General features: G+C 43.0%; 1 protein-coding gene across 1 annotated transcript in view; it reads left to right on the top strand.

The window, feature by feature from the left end:
- The window catches only part of sntg1 (syntrophin, gamma 1), a 226,029-nt gene that overhangs the window by 42,489 nt on the left and 162,212 nt on the right, over window positions 1–21,328 (top strand). The window contains exon 4 of the mRNA XM_041190296.1: window positions 15,605–15,661. Coding sequence (XP_041046230.1) covers window positions 15,605–15,661 — 57 coding nt within the window. The remainder of the gene's footprint in view (window positions 1–15,604; window positions 15,662–21,328) is intronic.

The raw sequence follows: 21,328 nt of genomic DNA, 5'->3' as shown, positions 1-21,328 counted from the left end.
TTATACTCAGTGAATGGGCACAATGATATTCAATTTAGAACTCAATGGACAAGATTTTCCCAGCCCGTTGGAGGCCAGTTCATGGGTGAGCAGGGTGGAAAAGCCCTAGAAATTGATGCTGGATCAAATCTTAAAGTGTTTGTATCCTCCTCAAGTTTTCCCTGTGGTGGCATTGAAGGTGAGTGAGGAACCCCTTGGATTTGTTGGGTAAATGATTAAGAAGTTGTGGCTGTTAGGAAGCCGACACAGAGTTGCATTAGCTGTTAATCCTGGATTTCCCAGCTGTGGAAGTTGTTTCCTGACCTGTCAGCAACCTCGCAGGGTCACCAAGGCGAGTGCACAACAGCAACAGCTTCTTGAGTAAAACTGACAGGCTGGGAAGGGTTTGATCAGTTACCCTGAAGGGCTGCAGCCATGGCCAACGTGGGACTGCTGTTCACAGCATTTCTTCTCTCAGAAAGTGCTTTCACTGCTTGACAGGGGATTACCAATTTATTGGAAGACATCTCACCTTCACCTGCCAGCCTTTAATATGGCATGGGAGTAGCTTATGCAGCTCCACCTTCCACCTCTACTGAGGGTCAATAGCAGAGACCACACCACTGCCAACTGAGATGAAACCCCCAAAATAGGGTCAGCTCCCCTAGAGCCATATCTGAACACCAGTGTCTCAAGAGGATCAGGCTGTCACAGCAGCTTGTTGCTGATATCTGAAACTTCCTGCAACAAGGCCTCCTTCCCAGCAGAGCAGGCGGGCAGGTATTGGAAGTGACTGATAAGGTGCACATCTCCCCAGGCCTCTGCCTCTTGCCAAGTTGTGTGCTCTCTTCTGCTGCAAGGAGAGGGAGCAGAGAATTGTGAGTGCTGGTTTTTGTGGAGAGGGGGAAAGACACTTTTTGTGGATGGTAACTGTGAGACGTGGGTGCGACAGGGCAACAGCCTGAGGCTGAGGGGAAGTGTTGGTGTTGGCAGTGCTGTGAGGTGCTTAGAGAAAAGGGCATTGAGTGGAGTTGCCGTGGTGTGTTGACTTGAGGAGTGCTATGCAGGAGAATATTGGAAAAGCCAGTGTTGCATCTAGCATCTGAAAGTGTTATGCTATTCACCTTTTCCACCCCACTGAGGGCCTAAAGCCTCTTGGTGCATTGTCTCCAGTTGGAGGGATCAGACTCCAACTGCTGACTTGCTCAGCCACTTGCATCCATGCCTGCTTGGTTGGAGAGATTGCCTTCTTCCTTCCATCCTTGGGAGAGCTCACCAATGCACTCCTTCAGATTCCTCAGCTAGACATCCAGTGGGAGATCCGGTGCCTTGGGGGGTGCGGGGGAAAGGGAGTGATGTGGGGGAAGGAGAGTGATGGGTGGGCAGCTTTCCCAGGTCTCCTCTCTTTCCTGTGGTTGCTGCAGCCTGAAAAAAACAGGTATTGGTGAGCTTTTCTGACTAATGCCATGGTCTCTTTAATTAGAAATCCCTCTTTTAACAGAATAGACACATCATCTGCCTGACCTCTCAAACTGATTGAAGTCTCAGAGCAAAAACGACAATTCATTTTCTCTGGTAATGAGCAAATGCTGGATGTGCCATTCAGTGAGCTAGGTTCCAAACCTGCAAATGGTGCTGCCATTCTGACAGGGACTAAGGTGAGAAGATCCCGCCCAATGTTTCTGTCGCCATCATGAAGAATATTAGTACCACTTGCCAGTCCAAACAGAAATCCATTCAATAATCTTATAAATGTCCCTTGGTTGAGATGAATATTGTTGCAGGTTGGTTGTGACTGGCTAAGGAATGGCTGCAGAGACACAGATCTGTCTGAACAATAACTGTTTATTGTATGAACATTTACAGATATACAAGACTACAGGTATTACTCAGTGTAAGTCATGAGCTTTCTCCTTCTAGGCTCTTAGTCATGTGACTCTCTCTCTCATCATGTGGGTGGTACTGTTTCTCCAGTCCCACACATCAATCCTTTCAGCCCTGAAACCCTAATACTTCATACTCCCCCGATCCTTTGTCAAAATATATTATACATTTATTTTTACATACTACCCCTTCTCCCCCCAAGTCTCTGACTTCATAGGTTTAACAGTTCTGGAGGTTTCATGACTCTCCCTGATCATGTTCTTGTCAGACATGGCAATTGGTAGTCTCCCTTTGGACTTCTTTGGTTTGGCTTGATTGGTCTTCGGTAAGAGTTGCAGTGTCTGGTGCATTGTCAATTTAACTCTCAACATTTAAACTTCCCAAATGTATAATGGAAAGTTCTCTGACCTGGATCTAGACTTGATCCACTCTTTCCTCTCCTTGCTGTCATACCTGTCTCGCTCCATTGTTTCTCTCTCTGGTTTGGAATTTGTTGGTTTATCTCTTTCTTTACATTTGACATGTTCCCTATCCTTGTCTGTTTAATCCACCCTGGTTCCTTTTGATGGTTTAGTTTGCCTTTCTTTACTTCTGGAATGATGACTCCTTGCAGCCTCTGGTTCATAAGTCTTGGATAATTCCAGGAGCCCTGCTGTTGCAATAAGGTCAGTGCCTTCTAATGTAGAAGGGAGGGGCATTGTCTGGTTCAGTTCTGCCTCTAGAGTCACAGAGGTTTGCAGCACAGAAAAAGGCCCATCGGCCTATCGACTCTGTGCCAGTCAAACAAATATCTAACTATTCTAATCCAATTTTCCAGCACTAGGCCCATGGCATTGTAAGTGCATATCCAAATACTTCTTAAATGTTATGAGGGTTTCTGCCTCTACCACCATTGCAGGCAGTGAGTTCCAGATTCCACCACCCTCTGGGTGAAAAAACTCTTCCTCACAGCCCCTCTAAGTCTCGTGCCCCTTACCTTAAATCTATGCCCCCTAGTTATTGATCCCTCCACCAAGGGGAAAAGTTCCTTCCTGTTTACCCTATCTATGCCCCTCATAATTATTTACATCTCAATCATGTCACCCTTCAATCTCCTCTGCTCCAGGGAAAATAACCCCAGTCTATCCAATCTCTCCCCATAACTAAAACTCTGCAGCCCAGGCAACATCCTGGCAAATCTCCTCTGCACTCTCTCTAGTGCAATCACATCCTTCCGAAAATGCGGATTCCAGAACTGCATGCAATACTCTAGCTGTGGCCTAACCAGTGTTTTATACAGTTCCAGTATAACCTCCCTGCTCTTATATTCTATGCCTTGGCTATTAAAAACAAGTATCCCATATGCCTTCTTAAATACCTTATCTACCTGTCCCGCTACCTTAGGGGACCGGTGGACATGCACACGAATGTCCCTCTGACCCTCGGTACTTCCCAGGGTCCTACCATTCATCGTGTATTCCCGTGCCTTGTTTGTCCTGCCCAAGTGCATCACCTCACACTTATCTGGATTAAATTCCATTTGCCCATCTGACCAGCCTGTCTATATCCTCCTGTAATCTAAGGCCATTCTCCTCACTATTTACCACCTCACCAATTTTCATGTCATTAGCCAACTTACTGATCAACCCTCCTTCATTCAGTCTAAATCATTTATATATATGCCACAATCAGCAAGGGACCCAACACCAATCTCTGTGGAACCCCACTGGGCACAGGCATCCAGTCACAAAAACACCTCTCAACCATCACCTTCTGCTTCCTGCCACTCAGGCAATTCTGGGTCCAATTTGCCAAATTGCCTTGGATCCCAAGGGCTCTTACCTTCATTAACAGTCTCCCATGTGGGACCTTATCAAAAGCCTTGCTGAAGTCCAAGTAGACTATGTGAAATGCATTGACGTATTCTACATACCTAGTCACCTCTTCAAAAAATTCAGTCAAATTGGTCAGACATGACCTCCCCTTAACAAAACCATGCTGACTGTCCTTGATTAATCCCCGCCTCTCCAAGTGTAGATTAATGCTGTCCTTCAGAATTGCTCCCAATAGTTTCCCCACCACTGAGGTTGGACTGACTGGCCTGTAGTTCACCAATTTATCCCTTCCTCCCTTCTTGAAAAACAGTATCACATTGGCTGTCTTCCAGTCCTCTGGCACCTCTCCTGTGGCCAGAGAGGTATTGAAAATTATTGCCAGCACCCCTGCTCTATCCTCCCTTGCCTCGCTCAACAGCCTGGGATGCATGTCATCCGGGCCTGGAGATTTATCTACTTTAAGCCTGCCAGGTCTCTTAAAACCTCCTCCCTTTCTGTGCTAATTTCTTTAATTATATCACAGTCCTTCTGCCTGATTTTCATACCCACGTCATCCCTCTCACTTGTGAACACCGACACAAAGTATTTATTTAGAACCCTGGGAAGAGTCTGGGAAGAGTGTCCTCAGCAGTCACTATTGCTGAGTGAAAAAAAACAAGGAGTGACATCACAGGAAAACTGTAAGTTCATTGGTTGGTAAGTAACTGCTAGTTTGAACTACCCATTCAAAATTGATTTCAGATTAAAGGTAGGGCCCAGGATCGGAGGCCTAACTGTTCAGCTTCAACTCAACAGAGAGAGTGAGTTCCAGTTGATTTTAGAAAGTATATTTTGGATCTCTATTCTAACTTGCTTTCAGATTAAAGATAAATAGGATAAATATTTTACAGATTGGTAAATTAAAGACCCCAGTAGGAAATTTAAAAACAAATTGAAAAACTAATTAAATAAAATAGAGATGCAGGGCCAGCGATGTGCTGTAGCTGCATGATGTGGGAGCTGGTGGACCCCTTGTGGTTCCTAGTTACCACATCTGTAGCAAATGTCGGTTGCTCAACGAACTCCGGCTCATTTGATGAGCTGGAGTCTGAGTTTTGGACACTGCGACACATCAGGGAGGGGGAGAGCTACCTGGACCCTGTATTTCAGGAGACAGTCACACCCCTTAGATTAACTACCTTAAATTCGGCCAGTGGTCAGGGACAGGAGGGTGTGACTATGAGTGAGACAAGTAGCGGGATCCAGGAAGTAGCACTCCAGGAGCCTCAGCCCTTACCCTTATCCAACAGGTTCAAGATTCTTGCTCCTGTGTGGACGAGAGTGGGGACTGTAGGGAGATTGAGCAAACTGACCATAGCACCTTGGTACAGGGAGCCATTCAAGTGGGGGGAGAAAAGAGAAATATAGTAGTAATCAGGGATAGTATGGTTAGGGGAATAGATACTGTTCTCTGTGGCCAGGATACAGAGTCCTGAAGGCTGTGTTGTCTACCTGGTGCCAGGGTTAAGGATATTTCATCTGGGCTGCAAAGGAACTTGGAGTTGGAGGGGAAAGATCCAGTTGTTGTGGTCCATGTAGGTACCAACAATATAGGTAGAATGAGGAAAAAGGTTCTGCTGAGGGTATATGAGCAGCTAGGGGCTAAATTAAAAAGCAGAACCTAAAAGGTAATAATCTTTGGATTACTATCTGAGCCACGAGCTAATTGGCACAGCGTCAATAATATTAAGGAGGTAAATGCGTGTCTCATAGATTGGTGTGGAGAAATGGGTTCGAGTTCTTGGGACATTGGCAGCAGTACTGGGGATAGAGGGAGCTATTCCGTTCGGATGGCTCCACTTGAATCATGCTGGGACCAGTGTCCTGGCAAATCGTATAACTAGGGTTGTAGATAGGGCTTTAAACTAAATAGTGGGGTGGGGGGGAGGGTTCAGTTGCATGGAAATATAAAAAATCAAAGTTTAAGGAGAGGGTAAGAATGCAGGTTAATGGCGGGACTGATTGTTACCAAAAAGTGAAAGGAAGGGACAGAGTCTGTGAATGCCTTATTGCACCAAAGAATCATATAAGAGTAGGGAAAATTGACAATAGGGCAAACTTAAAGGTTTTGTACCTGAATGCACGTAGCATTTGGAATCAAACTAATGAATTAACAGCACAAATAGAGATAAATAGGTATGATTTGGTGGTGATTACTGAGACGTGATTAGAGAGAGAACAGATTTGGGAGTTGAATATCCAAGGGTACTCAGTATTTCGGAAGGATAGGCAGGGAGGGATAAGGAGGCAATGTGGCTTTGTTAGGAAAGGAAGAGATCAGTGCTATAGTGAGGAATGATAGGCACTGGAGAGCATGATGTAGCATCAGTCTGGGTATAAATAAGAAATAGCAAGGGAAAGAAGTCACTGATGGGAGTAATCTATAGGTCCCCAAACAGGAGTTCAGCAGTAGGGCACAGTATAAACCAGGAAATACTGGAACATGTAAGAAAGGCACGGCAATAATCATGGATGATTTTAATATACATATAAACTGGACTAATGAAATTGGCAAGGGTAGCCTCGAGGGAGAGTTCATAGAGTGTATTAGAGATTGTTTCTTGGAGCAATATGTTGTGGAACCAACCAGGGAGCAGGTATTCTGGATTTGGTTTTGTGTAATGAGATGGGATTAATTGATCCCATAGTAAAGATCTAGGAAAGAATGACCATAGCATGCTAGAATTTCAAGTTCAGTTTGAGGGCGAGAAACTTGAGTCCCACACGATTGGCATGAGGGCAGATTTGGCCCTGGTGGACTGGGCAGGAAGGCTACAAGGTAGGAAAGTTGATGAATTGTGGCAGATATTTAAGGAGATATTCAATTCCTCCCAAGTTAAATATATTCCAAAGAGGAAGAAAGATGGTAAGAGGGGATTAAAGCATCCGTGGCTAAGCGAGGAAGTTAAATATAACATAAAGGCAAAAACTAAGGCATACGAAATTGCAAAAGTCATTGGCAGGCTGGAAGATTGGGAAACTTTTAAAGATCAACAAAGGATTACTAAAAAAAAAACAGAAAGATCAAAGGTAAATTATGAAAGAAAACTAACGCAAAATGTAAAAACTGATAGCAAAAGCTTCTACAAGTATATAAAAGGATAGAGAGTAGCTAAAGTGAATGTTGGTCTCTTGGAGGATGAGACTGAGGAGTTAATATTGGGGAATACAGAAATGGCAGAGGCATTTAATCAATATTTTGCCTCAGTTTTCACGGTGGAGGACATCCCAATAGTAACAGGTAATGCAGAGGGTATAGAGAAGGAGAAACTTAGAATAATCGCCATCACTGGAGAAAAAGTACTGAGCAAACTATTGGGATTAAAGGGTGACATGTCCCCAGGACTTGATGGCCTACATCCCAGGGTCATAAAGGAAGTGGCAGCAGAGATAGTGGTTGCATTGGCTATAATATTCCAAAATTCCATGGATTCAAAAGGGTTGGGGGGGGGGGGGGGGGGGGTGGGGGGGGGGTGGGGGGGGGTGGGGGGACAGAAAGTAGGAAACTATAGACCAGTTAGTTTAACATCTGTTGTTGAGAAATTGTTGGAATTCATTATTAAGGAAGTAGTAATGGGGCATTTGGAAAATCAAAATGCAATCCATCATGGTTTTATTAAGAGTATATCATGTCTGACTAATTTGCTGGAGTACTTTGAAGATGTGACAAGCAAGGTGGATAATGGGGATCCTGTAGATGTAGTATACCTGGACTTCCAGAAGGCCATTGATAAGGTGCCGCACAAAAGATTAATACACAAGATAAGATCACATGGAGTTAGGGGTAATATGTTAGCATGGATAGAAGATTGGCTAACCAACAGAATGCAGAGTCAGGATAAATGGGTCTTTTTCTGGATGACAAGCTGTAACTAGTGGGGTGCCACAGGGTTACAATCTATATTATTGACTTGGATTCAGGGATAGAAGGTACTATAGCTAAATTTGCAGATGACACTAAAATAGGTGGGAAAGTAAGTTGCAATGAAGAAATAAGAAATTTACAAATGGATATGGACAGGTTACATGAATAGGCCAAAACTTGGCAGAGTTTAACATGGATAAGTGTGAGGTTATCCATTTTGGTTGGAAGAATAAAAAGATGACATATTATTTAAATGGAGAGAAACTTCAGAATGCTTCATTGCAGACAAATCTGGGTGACCTTGTGCATGAATCGCTGAAAGCTAGTATGCAGGTACAGCAGGTATTAAGGAAGGCAAATGGAATTTTGGCATTTATTGCTAAAGGAATAGAGTATAAAAATAGGGAAGTGTTGTTGCAAACGTACAAGGCATTGGTGAGACCGCACCTGGAGTACTGTGCACAGTTTTGGTCCACTTACTTGAGGAAGGATGTAGTTCCACTGGAGGTGGTTCAGAGGAGGTTTACTAGAATTATTCCAGGGATGCAGGGCTTGTCTTTTGAGGAGAGATTGAGCCGTTTTGGCCTATACTCGCTAGAGTTTAGAAGGATGAGAGGAGATCTAATTGAGGTATATGAGATGCTAAAGGGGATAGACAAAGTAGATGTGGAGCGGATGTTTCCCCTTGTAGGGCATTCTAGAATGAGAGGCCAGAGTTTTAGTCTAAGGGGTGGGAGATTTAAAAACGAGATGAGGAGGAATTACTTTTTTCAAAGGGTTGTGAATCTGTGGAATTCACTACCTCAGAGTGCAGTGAATGCTGGGACGCTGAATGAATTTTAAGGAGGAGATAGACATATTTGTAATTAGTAACAGGTTGAAAGGTTATGGAGAGAGGGCGGGAAATTTGAGTTGAGGCCAAAATAAGATCAGCCATGATCGTATAAAATGGCGGGGCAGGCTCGAGGGGGCTGAATTACCTACTCCTGCTCCTAGTTCTTATGTTTTTATGTTCTTATGTATGTCTTCTGGCTCCCCACACAAATTACCACTCTGGTCCTTAATGGGCCCACTCTTTCCCTCGTTATCATCATACTCTTAAAGCACTTGTAAAATAACTTTGGATTTTCCTTTATTTTACCTGCTATTGTTTTTGCATGCCCCCTTTTTACTCTCTTAATTTCTTTTTTAAGTTCCCCCCTACACATTCTATACTCCTCTAGGGCTTCTGCTGTTTTGAGCCCTCCATATCTGCCATAAGCCTCCCTTTTTCTCTTTATCCAACCCTGTATATCCCTCAACATCCAGGGTTCCTTGGATTTGTTGGTTCCACCCTTTATCTTTACTGGGATAGGTTGGCTCTGTACTCTCCCTATTTCCTTCTTGAATGAGTCCCATTGCTCTGACGCAGATTTACCTAAAATTCATTGCTCCTAGTCCACTCTGGCCAAATCATATCTGATCTTATTAAAATCGGCCTTCCCCCAATTTAGGACTCTGGCCCATCCTTGTCCTTCTCCATAACAACCTTGAGTCTAATGGAGTTATGATCACTATCTGCAAAATGTTCCCCCACTGATACCTCTACCACTTGCCTGGTTTCATTCCCTAAAATTAAGTCCAGGACCGCCCCCTCTCTTGTAGGACCTTCTACGTACTGGCTTAAAAAGCCCTCCTAGATGCATTTTAAGAATTTTGCTCCCTCTAAACCTATCACACTATGATTAACCCAGTTAATGTTGGGGAAGTTGAAACCCCCCTCAACTACTACTTTATTATTTTTACACTTCTCTGAAATTTGCCTACATATCTGCTCTTCTATTTCTCTCTGACTGTTTAGGAGTCTATAGTACACTCCCAGCAATGTGATTGCTCCTTTTATGTTTTTAAGTTCTACCCAAATGGCTTCATTTGAGGAGCCTTCTAAGATGTCATCCCTCCTTACTGCTGTAATTGATTTCTTGATCAATATTGCGCTAGCCCCTTCTCTTTTACCTCCTTCCCTGCCTAGCCGGAAGACCCTATAACTTGGTATATTGAGCTGCCAATCCTGCCCCTTTCTCAACCATGTCTCTGTGACAGCGATGACATCATACTTGCGCATGTTAATTTGTGCCCTCAACTCATCTGCCTTATTCGTCAAACTCCTTGCATTAAAATAAATACCATTCAACCTTGCCAAACTCCTTTGTGCCTTAACTGGCCTATAACTTCTTTGCCTTCCAGACTCACTTGCTCTCTCTTCTAATTTTGGCTGTGCATCTCCCCCTGCTGAGCCTCCTCTCAGGATCCCACCCCCCCTGCCAAATTAGTTTAAACTCTTTCCCCCCTCACCACCCCAACAGCACTAGCAAACCTTCCCGCTAGGATGTTGGTCCCATTCCAGTTCAGGTGCAAACCTTGTACAGGTCCCACTGCCCCCAGAAATCTAAAGCCCTCCCTCTTGCACCATCTGTCCAGCCACACATTCATTGGACTAACCTCCTAATTTCTATACTCACTAGCGTGTGGCACCGGAAATAATCCAGAGATTACCACCTTTGAGGTTCCGTTTTTTAATCTGCTTCCTAGCTCCCTAAATTCTGCTTGCAGGACCTCATCTCTCTTTCTACCTATGTCGAAAGTACCAATATGTAGCAGGATCTCTGTCTGCTTGCCCTCCTCCTTTAGAATGCACTGCAGCCGTTCAGTGTTATCCTTGACCCTGGTACCAGGAAGGAAACATACCATCCTGGAGTCACGTCTCCGGCTGCAGAAACGACTGTCTGTTCCCCTTACTATTGAGTCTCCTACCACTATTACTCTTCCCTCTTTTTCCTCTCCACCCTGTGCAGCTGAGCCACTCACAGGGTCATGAGCGTGGCTGCAATCCCCAGAGGAACCACCACTCTCAAAGTTTTCCAACACAGAAAAATGGTTCTTGAGCGAGATGCACCCTGGGGATTTCCTGACTACCTGCCTGACACCTTTCTTCTGACTGATGGTCACCCATAGAACCATCGAACCAGAGAAAGGTTACAGCACAGAAGGAGGCCATTCAGCCCATCTTGTCCATGCCAGCCCGAGGACATCCAGGTGTCCTTTCTAGTCCCTTGTTCCTGCACCCGGCCCATAGCCCTGCAGCTTACAGCACTTTAGGTGCAGGTCCAGGTACTTTTTAAAAGAGTTTAATGTTTCTGCGTCTACCACCAACTTGGGCAGTGAATTCCAGACATCCACTACCCTCGGCATAAAAAAGTTCTTCCTCATGTCCCCCCTACACCTTCTGCCACTTATCTTGAATCTATGACCCTGGTTCTAGAATCCTCCATCAAGTGAAACAATTTTATCCTGTCCACTCTATCTATTCCCCTCATAATTTTACACCTCATTCAAGTCACCTCTCAGCCTTCTTTGTTCTAAGGAAATTAACTCCAACCTATCCAATCTCTCCTCGTAGCTACATTCCCTCATTCCCTCTCTGTCTGCACATCCGTAAGCTGTGGGGTGACCACGTCTAAAAACGTGCTATTCGCGAAACTCTCAGCCTCGCGGATGCACCTCTGTGCTTCCAGCTGCAGCTCAAGCTCCAAAGCCCGGAGCTCAAGTAGCTGTGCCTGGTGGCACGTCCTGCTCACCTGGTCAGTCACAGCGCAAGGAGCATCTAGGACTTCCCACATGTTGCAGGCTGTACATAACATGGGACTGAACTTCCCTGCCATGCCTCAGGTTGAAAAAACACCTTACTTTAAGTTAAATACAGTAAAAAATCATTAAATTATTTATGTGCTTTAAATAAAGACTAGAACCTTTACCTTTCCTTAGCTTAATCTATTTTAAACTGCAGAAAAATCAGAGAAAAAATTGGAGAAAAACACTTACCCAAGTCTCACCAATCAGGTCTCACCTTTGTGCTGACGTCACTTTTTGTAGCTTCCCCGCACTCATGCTGGTTCTGATTTCTCCGCTGCTCCCTCGCACTGTCTTATGATGTCATTCTAGTTCTGGACTTGATTGACTGCTTGAATCCTTGACCGCCACTTGAATGGATAGATATGGATGTGCTTATAAAGGGGCCACTGCAATTGGATGAATGTGGTATTGGACTTGAGTTTCATCTTTCCCCTTCTCTGTCCACTCACGAAGTGCTGAAGGATCATTGTCGCACTCTGGTACTCGTTGATCCAACTGGTTCATCACCTATTTGGTGAGAACAAGTTTATTTGCTGTCTCCTGAACAGCTTCCTGGGTAAGGGTCATACTATCATTCTCTCTGAAGACTGTCAAAAAAATCATCACTGAAGTCCCAGTCTAGATTGTCAGTGCATTTTGGGCGATTTAATATCATAGGTGACTGTCTGTTGATTGACATCCTCTGCTGTTTCGATGAGGTTGATGTCGACACAGGGTTTTTGGCTCGGAGGAGAAAATTCTTGATTGCGAGAAACATTAAATGTTTCCAGTATCTGTTTGTTCTTGTATTAGAGCGTTGCTCGCATCATGCCTATGGCTGGTAGTTTTATCCCTCCAGGACCATATAACTGGGTTTTAACTGTCCTCAGTGATTGGTTTACCAGCCACTTTTCTTTTGTCGGACAAGACGGTTAAGCTTGCCCCTGTATCCAATTTGAAATTAGTGATGTGTCTATTGACACAAAAGTCTGCATTCCAGAATAGGTATCTTGGATCTTTGATCTCACCTAGGAAACATTGTTGTTCCTCTTCTTGTTGAGATTCCTCACTTTTGTTAATGGCTTTGCGTGCAAAGATCCTCTCATTATCCTGTGTGTATATAGAAGTTTTATTTCTGCACATCTTTCCAAAGTGTCCAAACCTTTTACAATGAAGGCATTCTGCAGTGCTTGCGGGGCACTGTTCCTGCCTGTGCGGTTTTTTGGTGCCACAGCACTGGCATGGTTTAGTGGTGTATTGAACTTTTGTTCCATAAGGGGTCTTTTACCCTGGAGTTTTGTACCATCATTGGGGGGGTTTCTGAATCATGGTTTGTCTTCTCCTCTTAGTATGGCTCTATTTTGTTTATGGAGCTCTGATTGGCTTTTCCGAAATTAAGTCTTTTTTGGATTGCAGCAGGTCAGATTGGGTGCTGTCGGTAATCCCGATTGAAACGCAGTCTTGTATCAGCTCAGTTTTAAGATCGCCATTTTTGCAACCTTCAGCCAATTGACACAGGTAATTGATAAATGTATCTACTGGTTCACCTGGTTTCTGGACCCTTTTGTTAAACTTGGCTCTTCCTAATATCTTGTTACTCCATAAATTAAAATAATTATTAAGGGCTTTTAAGACTTCTTCAACTTTGTCTGATGTTTTATTAATGCCTTGTATTGATTTCACATCTTCAGCAATTGTTCCAATAGAGTAAAATAGTGTATTGACTTGTTCAGCCTCTGACGTATTGTTCAATCCGGATGTAATTCTGAATCTTAAGAATCTCTCCCTCCATAGTGTTCAATTCTGTGTCTTATCTGTCCCTTCCAGAGGCCTGCATCAGTCTGGCAAGGTGAATTTGGAATCTATAGCTGTTCTCAACTCTTAGGGGACATGCATTGATTTTTAAAACTTGTTGCAGTAATGGAGCTTTCCTACACTGATCAGGCTTTTACTGATACCTTCTGTGGTCAGTGACCTTTTTGAATAGTCATTCCTAAGCTTTACAGAATTTTGAAATGACTCGCTGGAAGTTATCATTAAGCCCTGTTCACTGCTTTCCTCCCATTGGGAAATCATGTCCATGCAGCCAAATTTTTTTTTTAACTGCTAATACTTGATACCCTCATGCTCACAATGTGTAATGGTGCCTCAGACCCAGGCTGTGGGGTATGGAAACCCACTCTCGCTAAAATGGAATTTTCCCCAGTGCTGCTTGCTTACTGCACCATTAATTTTAAAATTTTGAGCATTTTTTCAAGGTTTGCTTATCCTTCCTTGATCGTCACTAGGTTCTTTGACTCTGCTGCTGGATCGGGATTTTACGCAGACCATCACATGTTGTGGTGTAGCTCTTGGAAAGATGGACAGTTTTTTTCCTCTGCCTTTCAGCCTCCAAGTATTCCATGGAGCTCTTTTGGAAATTTTCAACTGTCTTACTGAAGTTTTCAGTTTTGAGGCCTTTTTTTCAGATCAGACTTTTTAAAGTTGATTTTTGGGGATTTTGCGGTCCTTCACTGCTGCCACCATGTTGTATGTTGGCTGTGACTGGCTAAGGAACAATTGCAGAGACATAGATCTGTCTGTATGAACATAACTATTTACAGATATACAACAATCCAGGTATTACTCAGGCTAAGCCATGAGCTTTCTTCTTCTCGGCTCCTAGTCATGTGACTCTCTCATCCATTATCATGTGGGCAGCCTTGTTTATCCAGTGCCACATATTAACCTCATTCAGCCCTGAACACTCTAATACTACAAATATAATTAACAAAACTAATAGACTCACTGATTAAGCACACAAGAAAAAAGAAAACGACAATAGAGATGGATCACCAATTGACCCATGGAGGTATTGTCCACTCAACCAGGCATTAAATATAATTGAACAGCTGGTACATAGACAAAAATGAGATAGTTATTGAAAATGAGCTATGAATTGGAACTGATACCCTTCTTGTAACACAAAGCCATTTCAAGATTAAGTGATTCTGTAATACTCTAGATTCCATTCAACCAGAACAATAGACCAAGAACCCTTTTGGCAAAATTGTTTGAGATTTCTGGTTTGAGTTTATTTATTGCCACTGGCCCTTCCAAAGGATGGTCCTCCCTTTGCCAGCAGAATTCATATTAACCAAGCTGGAGAGGTGTCGTGAAACCTATACCAAGTTCACTTAAATTATAGCACACTTACCAATGGCATACTGCTTTCAGATGCAACATTGCATCCCTGGAATGATGACATTATACCTGGTTGCTTATGCTTGCTAAATATTTGTTGATTGAGCAATAACATCTTTAAAATTATTGGAAACATACTGGAAGTGATTTTCTGATTTGTGCAAACAAATCTGTTTTCTAATTTGTGTCTCTATACTTGATAGCTTCATCATTTCTGAATGTTTGGAACAGATACTATTTTGAATGTAGTGGATAGATTTTGGTTAGTTTTCTTCTGATGTTAACTATTTGCGGCCTTGTAGTTTCTCCATTGTGATATTTTCTATTTCCCACACCACACCAGTCATTAGGTATGTGCAAAAGCTGCTCTACCCAAATGGTTAAAAACAAAAAAACTGCAAATGGTGTCTGACAACTTGGACCTCATTTTCCACCATTCGGAAGCTGTGTAGTGCTAACAATGCATGCTATTCAGATTGTTTTCTCCCCCTGTATCTTTTGCACATGCCTTCACATGAAGTTCTTCAATCTTTCCAAAGGTGAACTGGAACACTTTACTGAGAAATTGTTAAGTTGCATTAGTGTTAAGTAAACATACATACATAGCGAAAGTCAAATCTTACCTCAATTCAATTAAGTGCACACACTGCTCAAGAAGAATTAAAAAACAAAATCTTCCTCTTCGTGGTCCCACTTAACTTGTCAGTTACATATTTCCTGACTGACTCTGGCTTGAGATGAGTTTCTTTTCACTGGGCCAGGATTTCTCTTTGGGTCTAACTGATCGGCTGACAATGTGCCTCTTTGTCCAAGTTTTCTGCGCACCCAGCCAGTGGGAGGGCTGTTAGTTTGACTCCCTCCATGATTAGTGAGGCTCCCCGTGCCAACAGCTGAGACTGTCCCTGTAGGCAGGTGAGACACCCTACAATCAACAAGAGAGGCTGGTAGTTGAGACTCCTATTGCTGATGGGAGAGATTTTCACTGCTAGAGTGTGAGATCCCCTATTACCAGCATGGACTCGTAAAATACCTCTACAAATTCTTGTGAACCCTCCATTTAAGGAAGACACTGGTTATGCCTGTTAAAATTTGACATTTTAAATGATGTGAGAATTGTTTAATATTTGAATGTTTGTATTTACAGTGAATTACATAATCTAAAATTCAAACTATTCTGTTCCTTCTGTAGGAAAGAACAGTTACAATTAGAAGACAAACAATTGGTGGATTTGGGCTAAGTATAAAGGTATCTTTTTTCAATTGTTGTTAATTATTTGAAAAAGATTTTTATTTAATGTCTTGTCGATTCACTGAAATCCGGGCGAGCTGGGCAGGAGCAGGTGGGCACGGGTGTGGAGCCAATCGCCACCTGCAATCGGCTACATGCCACCATTTAAGGCCCGCCCAGTGAGACACATGGCTGGTAGCACTCAGTGATCCTGTGCGGGCAGTGGGGTGGGGGGTGGAGAGAGAGTCGGGGCCTGTGCTCTTTCACACATGCATGTGAAAGAGTGCAACAATCTCCTTGAGGTACAGAGCTGCCTCAGGGAGATTAAGTTGAGAGTGAAACTTTTCAATAAAGGAAGAAAAAAAATTAAACATGTCCCATCATGTGACATGAGCTGGGACATGTTTGTGAATTGTGCAAAAATTAATTAATAATTTTATAAAACCTTCAGGCAACTTCATCTCACCATTGACAGCTCGGCGAGCACGCAGCTGCCTCCAGCACGCGCCCACCAAATGTGCATTGGCTTTTCAGGCCCGCCCCCACACGCCAATGGCAATATTCTGGCCTTAGTGTTGTCAAGAAACTTGGAAACTATTGATCCAGTTGGAATTTATTTCCTTTGCATAATCTCTCAGCTAAGGCCCCATCTTTTCCTTTCTGCTTCTCAATCAAGTAACAATCACGGGTGTAGCAACAAATACTCCACACAGCCTCCTCATACAGCTTGCTCAACCTGAAAGCCAGAAGCTAAAAGTGATCTGGGAAGCGTCTCCTGCCCAATAAGTTTCACAACCCTTCCCCCAGAAGAAATAAAAACAGAAAATGCTGGAAAAACCCAGCCGGTCTGGCAGTATTTGTGGAGAGAGAAACAGAGTTAATGTTTCAAGTCCGTATGACTTCTTCAGAAGACCCAGCTGAAACTTTCAACAATTCTTTTCAAGAGCAAGGTTGACTGTGAATATCAGTTGTGAATGTGTTTGTGGCAGTAAATGTTTATCTAAGGTGCATATCCAAAAACCTGGCAGAGTGCATTACCCACCCGCTTTAGAACCCATCTGATTTTCATCCCATTGACTTCAGTGGACTGATGGATTCCATAACTGGTGGGCAATCAGATTTCCACCCATTTGGTGGAGATGAGAATTTATCTAAAGATCTTCCAGTTGGGATTTCCCTGCATTATGCCTGTAATTGACAGGCAAAACAATTTGAGTCTTTTGCCTGAAGCATTTGTGAGGAGAAAATTGAGCCAATGTTAACTGGCTGAAATTGGCATAAACAGGTGGTAATGCCCACAGAATGGGTCAGTAGACTTAATACCTTTTAACACTGATGGTCTGGCTATTGTCAATTTAAAAGGGTTCCCCTTGAATGGCTGGAACTCGTGCCAGCTTCATGTGATAGGCCTCCAAGTGATGGCCACAGTTAGTACCCTGATTGTAATTTTAAGAGACATGTATGTGCTGCCATTGAGAAATCAAAGCAGTGGTCCTTCACGGGACCGTTGCTGGCTATTCCATGAATGGCCCCAAGAAGTTTTCTACTTACATTTTTGTGGAGCTGGCATGTTCCTCTTGGTTCTACAAGGATACTGCGAGTTGCTGCTGATCTGGAATTGTTTCCTATTCTTTGACTGCTCCCTCCCCACGTCCTGATTAAGTGTACGTGTTAACCAAAATTGTTCAGGCCAAGTGAGCTCCTTCTGGACATCCATTTAGCGCTCACAGCTCACTGAATCCACTTCAAGTAGACCCAAACATCAACATGATTCCAGCTTCTTTGCTCCCTGGAATGGACTGATGGCTGGGGTGCTCCATTTGTCAGCTACCCATCAGTTAAAATCTACCTGAAATGTCTTTGGTACACAATTTTTAAAATCCATAACACTTGTACCTGTTGCTCTACATTTAAAAAAAATGCAATCTTTGTTTTCACCTTATACCTATGGTAATTCCAAGCAAAATAGATATATTGGCGCAAGTTCAGGACTTCAGAGAGTTTTAAGACCTTAAGGGAGCTGTAGCTACTTCTGATGTTTAATGTAGCTTGAAACAGATATAGGGAACAGCATATGACTCAGTCAACCTTCATCTTCTGTTAAAATCAGACAGAACTATCTGTCATTCATCATCTTTATTTCACTGTATCCAGTGGCTATTCCTGGGTCACAAAAATGACTTTAAAAATAATGATCTTGTGCGCCATTTGCAGTCTGTAGCTTTCACAGTTTGGCATTCTATCAGTAAAAGACCCGGGGGAACATTGAGCAACGATGAGGCACGTGCACCTATGGCAAGCAACACAAGGGCATTGAAGATACATTTCTATAGGAAAAGTGTGGGAGACGCGTAAATACAGTATAACCAATCAATAAATATCATTCTGGACATGGGAAATTTGTCTTGAATGATAGCACAAAACAGGCAGTGGCGAAATTGATAGCGATTTTAGAAATTATTGGAAAAGAAAATTGCGGAGCGGAAGAGAATATCACTTGTGTTGCACAATTATCCAAGCTGAATTTAAGCCCACTGATTTCAAGATAATTGAGCACTTATATATTTTTCCAGTTGTCAGTGTTGATTTTAAAAAGTCAGAGCCTGTATAATATGGGAAAATACATACAAACATACAAATTAGGAGCAGGAGTGGGCCACTTGGGCCTGCTCTGCCATTCATAAAGATCATGGCTGATCTGAATGTAACCTCAACTCACATTCCTGCCAACCCCCAATAACCTTACGCCCCCTTGTTAATCAAGAATCTATCTAGCTCTGTCTTAAAAATATTCAAAGACTCTGCTTCCACCATTATTTGAGGAAGAGAGTTCCAAAGACTCTCAACCCTCTGAGAGAAAAACATTCTGCTCATCCCTATCTTAAATGAGCAACCCCTTATTTTTAAACAATGATCCCTAGTTCTAGATTCTCCCACAAGAGGAAACATCCTCTCCATATCCACTCTGTCAAGACCCCTCAGGATCTTAAAGGTTTCAATTAAGTTGCCTCTTACTCTTCTAAATTCCAGTGGATACAAGCCTAACCTGTCCAGCCTTTCCTCATAAGACAACGCGCCTGTTCCTGGTATTAGCCTAGTAAACCTTCTCTGAACTGCTTCTAACACATTCACATCTTTCTTTAAATAAGGAGAACAGTATTGTATGCACTACTCCAGCTGCGGCATTACTGATTCCCTGTACACCTGAAGCATAACCTCCCTATGTTTGTAATCAAGACCCCTCACAATAAATGATAACATTCTACTAGCTTTCCTAATTACTTGCCGTACCTTTACCATACTAACCTTTTGCGATTCATGCATTCTGTAAACACCCAGATCCCTCTGAATCTCAGAGCTCTCCAACCTCTTACCATTAAGATAGTAAATTTATTTTTTATTCTTCCTGCCAAAATGAACAATTTCATATTTGCACACATTATACTCCATTTGCCAGATTTTTGCCCACTCACTTAACCATCTGTGTTAAACTGTAGCCTCGTTACATCCTCTTCACAATTTACTTTCCTTCCTATCTTTGTGTCATTAGCAAATTTAGCAACCATTGCCTTGGTCCCTTCATCCAAGTCATTTACATATACTGTAAGAAGTCGAGTCCCCAGCACTGGTCCCTATGGCACACCATTCGTCACATCCTGACAACCAGAAAACTACCCATTTATGCCAACTCTCTGCTTCCTGTTAGCCAGCCAATCTTGTATCCATGCCAATATGTTACCCCCTACACCATGAGCTTTTATTTTCTGCAATAACCTTTGGTGTGGCACTTTATCAACTGTCTTCCAGAAACCTAAGTACAGTACATCCACTGGTTCCCCTTTATCCATAGCACATGTGACTCCTTTAAAGAACTCCAATAAATTGGTTAAACATGATTTCCCTTTTACAAAGCCATGTTGAATTTGCCTGGTTGCCTTGAATTTTTCTAAGTGCCCTGCTATACATCTTCAATAATAGCTTCGAACATCTTCCCTATGACAGAAGTTAGGCTAACTGGTCTGCAGTTTCCTGCTTTCTGTCTCCCACTCTTTTTGAATAAAGGAGTTATATTTTCTATTTTCCAAGCTAATGGAACCTTCCCCGAATCTAGGGAATTTTGGAAAATTAAAACCAGCACATAAACTATCTCACTAGCCACTTCTTTCAAGACCTTAGGGTGAAATCCATCCGGACCTGGGGATTTGTCAGCCCGCAGCCCCAGCAATTTGCTCAATACCGCTTCCCTGGTGATTGTACTTTTCCTGAGTTCCTCCCTCCCTTCCATTTCCTGAATTATTTCTGGGATGTTACTTGTGTCCACTAGTAAAGACCGAAGCAAAATATCTATTAAATTCAAGCGTCATCTCCCTACTTTCCATTATCAATTCCCCAGATGCACTTTCTATAGGACCATCATTCACTTTGTTAACTCCTTTCTTATTTAAATATCTATAGAAACTCTTACAATCCGTCTTTATATTACTAGCTAGCTTTCTGTCATACTGTAATTTTCCCCTCATTAATCTTTTTGTCAGTCTTTGCTGTTCTTTATATTCTTTCCAGTGTTCTGATCTGCCAACTTTCTTTGCACAATTATATGCTTTTTCTTTAAGTTTGATACTGTCTTTAATCTTTTTTAGTTAACCACGGATGGTGGGCCCACGCCCTGGAATTTTTCTTTCTCATTGGAATGTATATATCCTGTGTTTTCTGAAATGTCCCTTTAAATGTCTGCTACTGAACTTCTATTGACCTATTCCTTAACCGCATTTGCCAGTTCACTTTACCAAGCTCTGCTTCCATGCCCTCATAATTACCCTCATTTAAGTTTAAAATACTAATCTCGGACGCACTTGTTTCTCCCTCAAAACAAATGTAAAATTCAACCATATTATGATCACTGCTACCTAGGGGTGCCTTTGCTAGGGGGGATGTTGTTTCTTTAAGAGTTCAGAAAATACATAAAATCTTAAACATGAACCATCAATTATTAAATTTTAATAGGATAGCTTTACTTACTGTCAAATGAGCAGTACACTGTAACTGGTGTTTGCAAACAATTGAATCAGTAATTGTCTGTTTGAACAGAGAGCAAATTTGAAAAATTCGAACCCACCCTAAAGAAATAAGAAGAAAACTGAAAACAACCCCCAAAATGGTGGAAATGGCAGATCACGCTGCCAGGACCAATCACAAACTATAGGGGCAGAATTTTCTGCCTGGCAGGTGGTGCGGGAGCGCGGGTGGGTGGGAACCAATTAAGGCTCACCCAGCGTTAATCGTAGCTCCCGAGGAGGTGGCAACACGGCAGGAGGTGTTGGTACCCCAGGACAGGAGGAGGAGGCCCCCCCGACATGACCAAACATGCCTGGGAGGAGGTGGCGGAGATGGTGAGCTCCCACGACGTGGTGCAGTGCTCCTGGGTCCAATGTCGCAAACGCTTCAACGACCTGTTGCGCTCGGGAAGGGTGAGTACCATATTGGCATTGGTCAATTAACCCAGCAAGTAGGCATTCCCCCCCGGCGTCTCCCACCCCAAGTCTGAGCGTAGTGCCTGCATTGAATCATTGACGACATGTGTCCTTCGCTGGGTGAACCAGCAGATATTGCCCATGCCGTCACCCTGAGAGGGTGGTGAAGAGATGGGTTCTGCACCCGCAGCATGTGGTACACCGAGACCCACAT

The sequence above is a fragment of the Carcharodon carcharias genome, chromosome 6 (assembly GCF_017639515.1).
Source record: "Carcharodon carcharias isolate sCarCar2 chromosome 6, sCarCar2.pri, whole genome shotgun sequence".
NCBI lineage: Eukaryota > Metazoa > Chordata > Chondrichthyes > Lamniformes > Lamnidae > Carcharodon > Carcharodon carcharias.
Note: the sequence above shows the minus strand (reverse complement) of the source record. Positions and strands in the feature narration are given on the sequence as shown.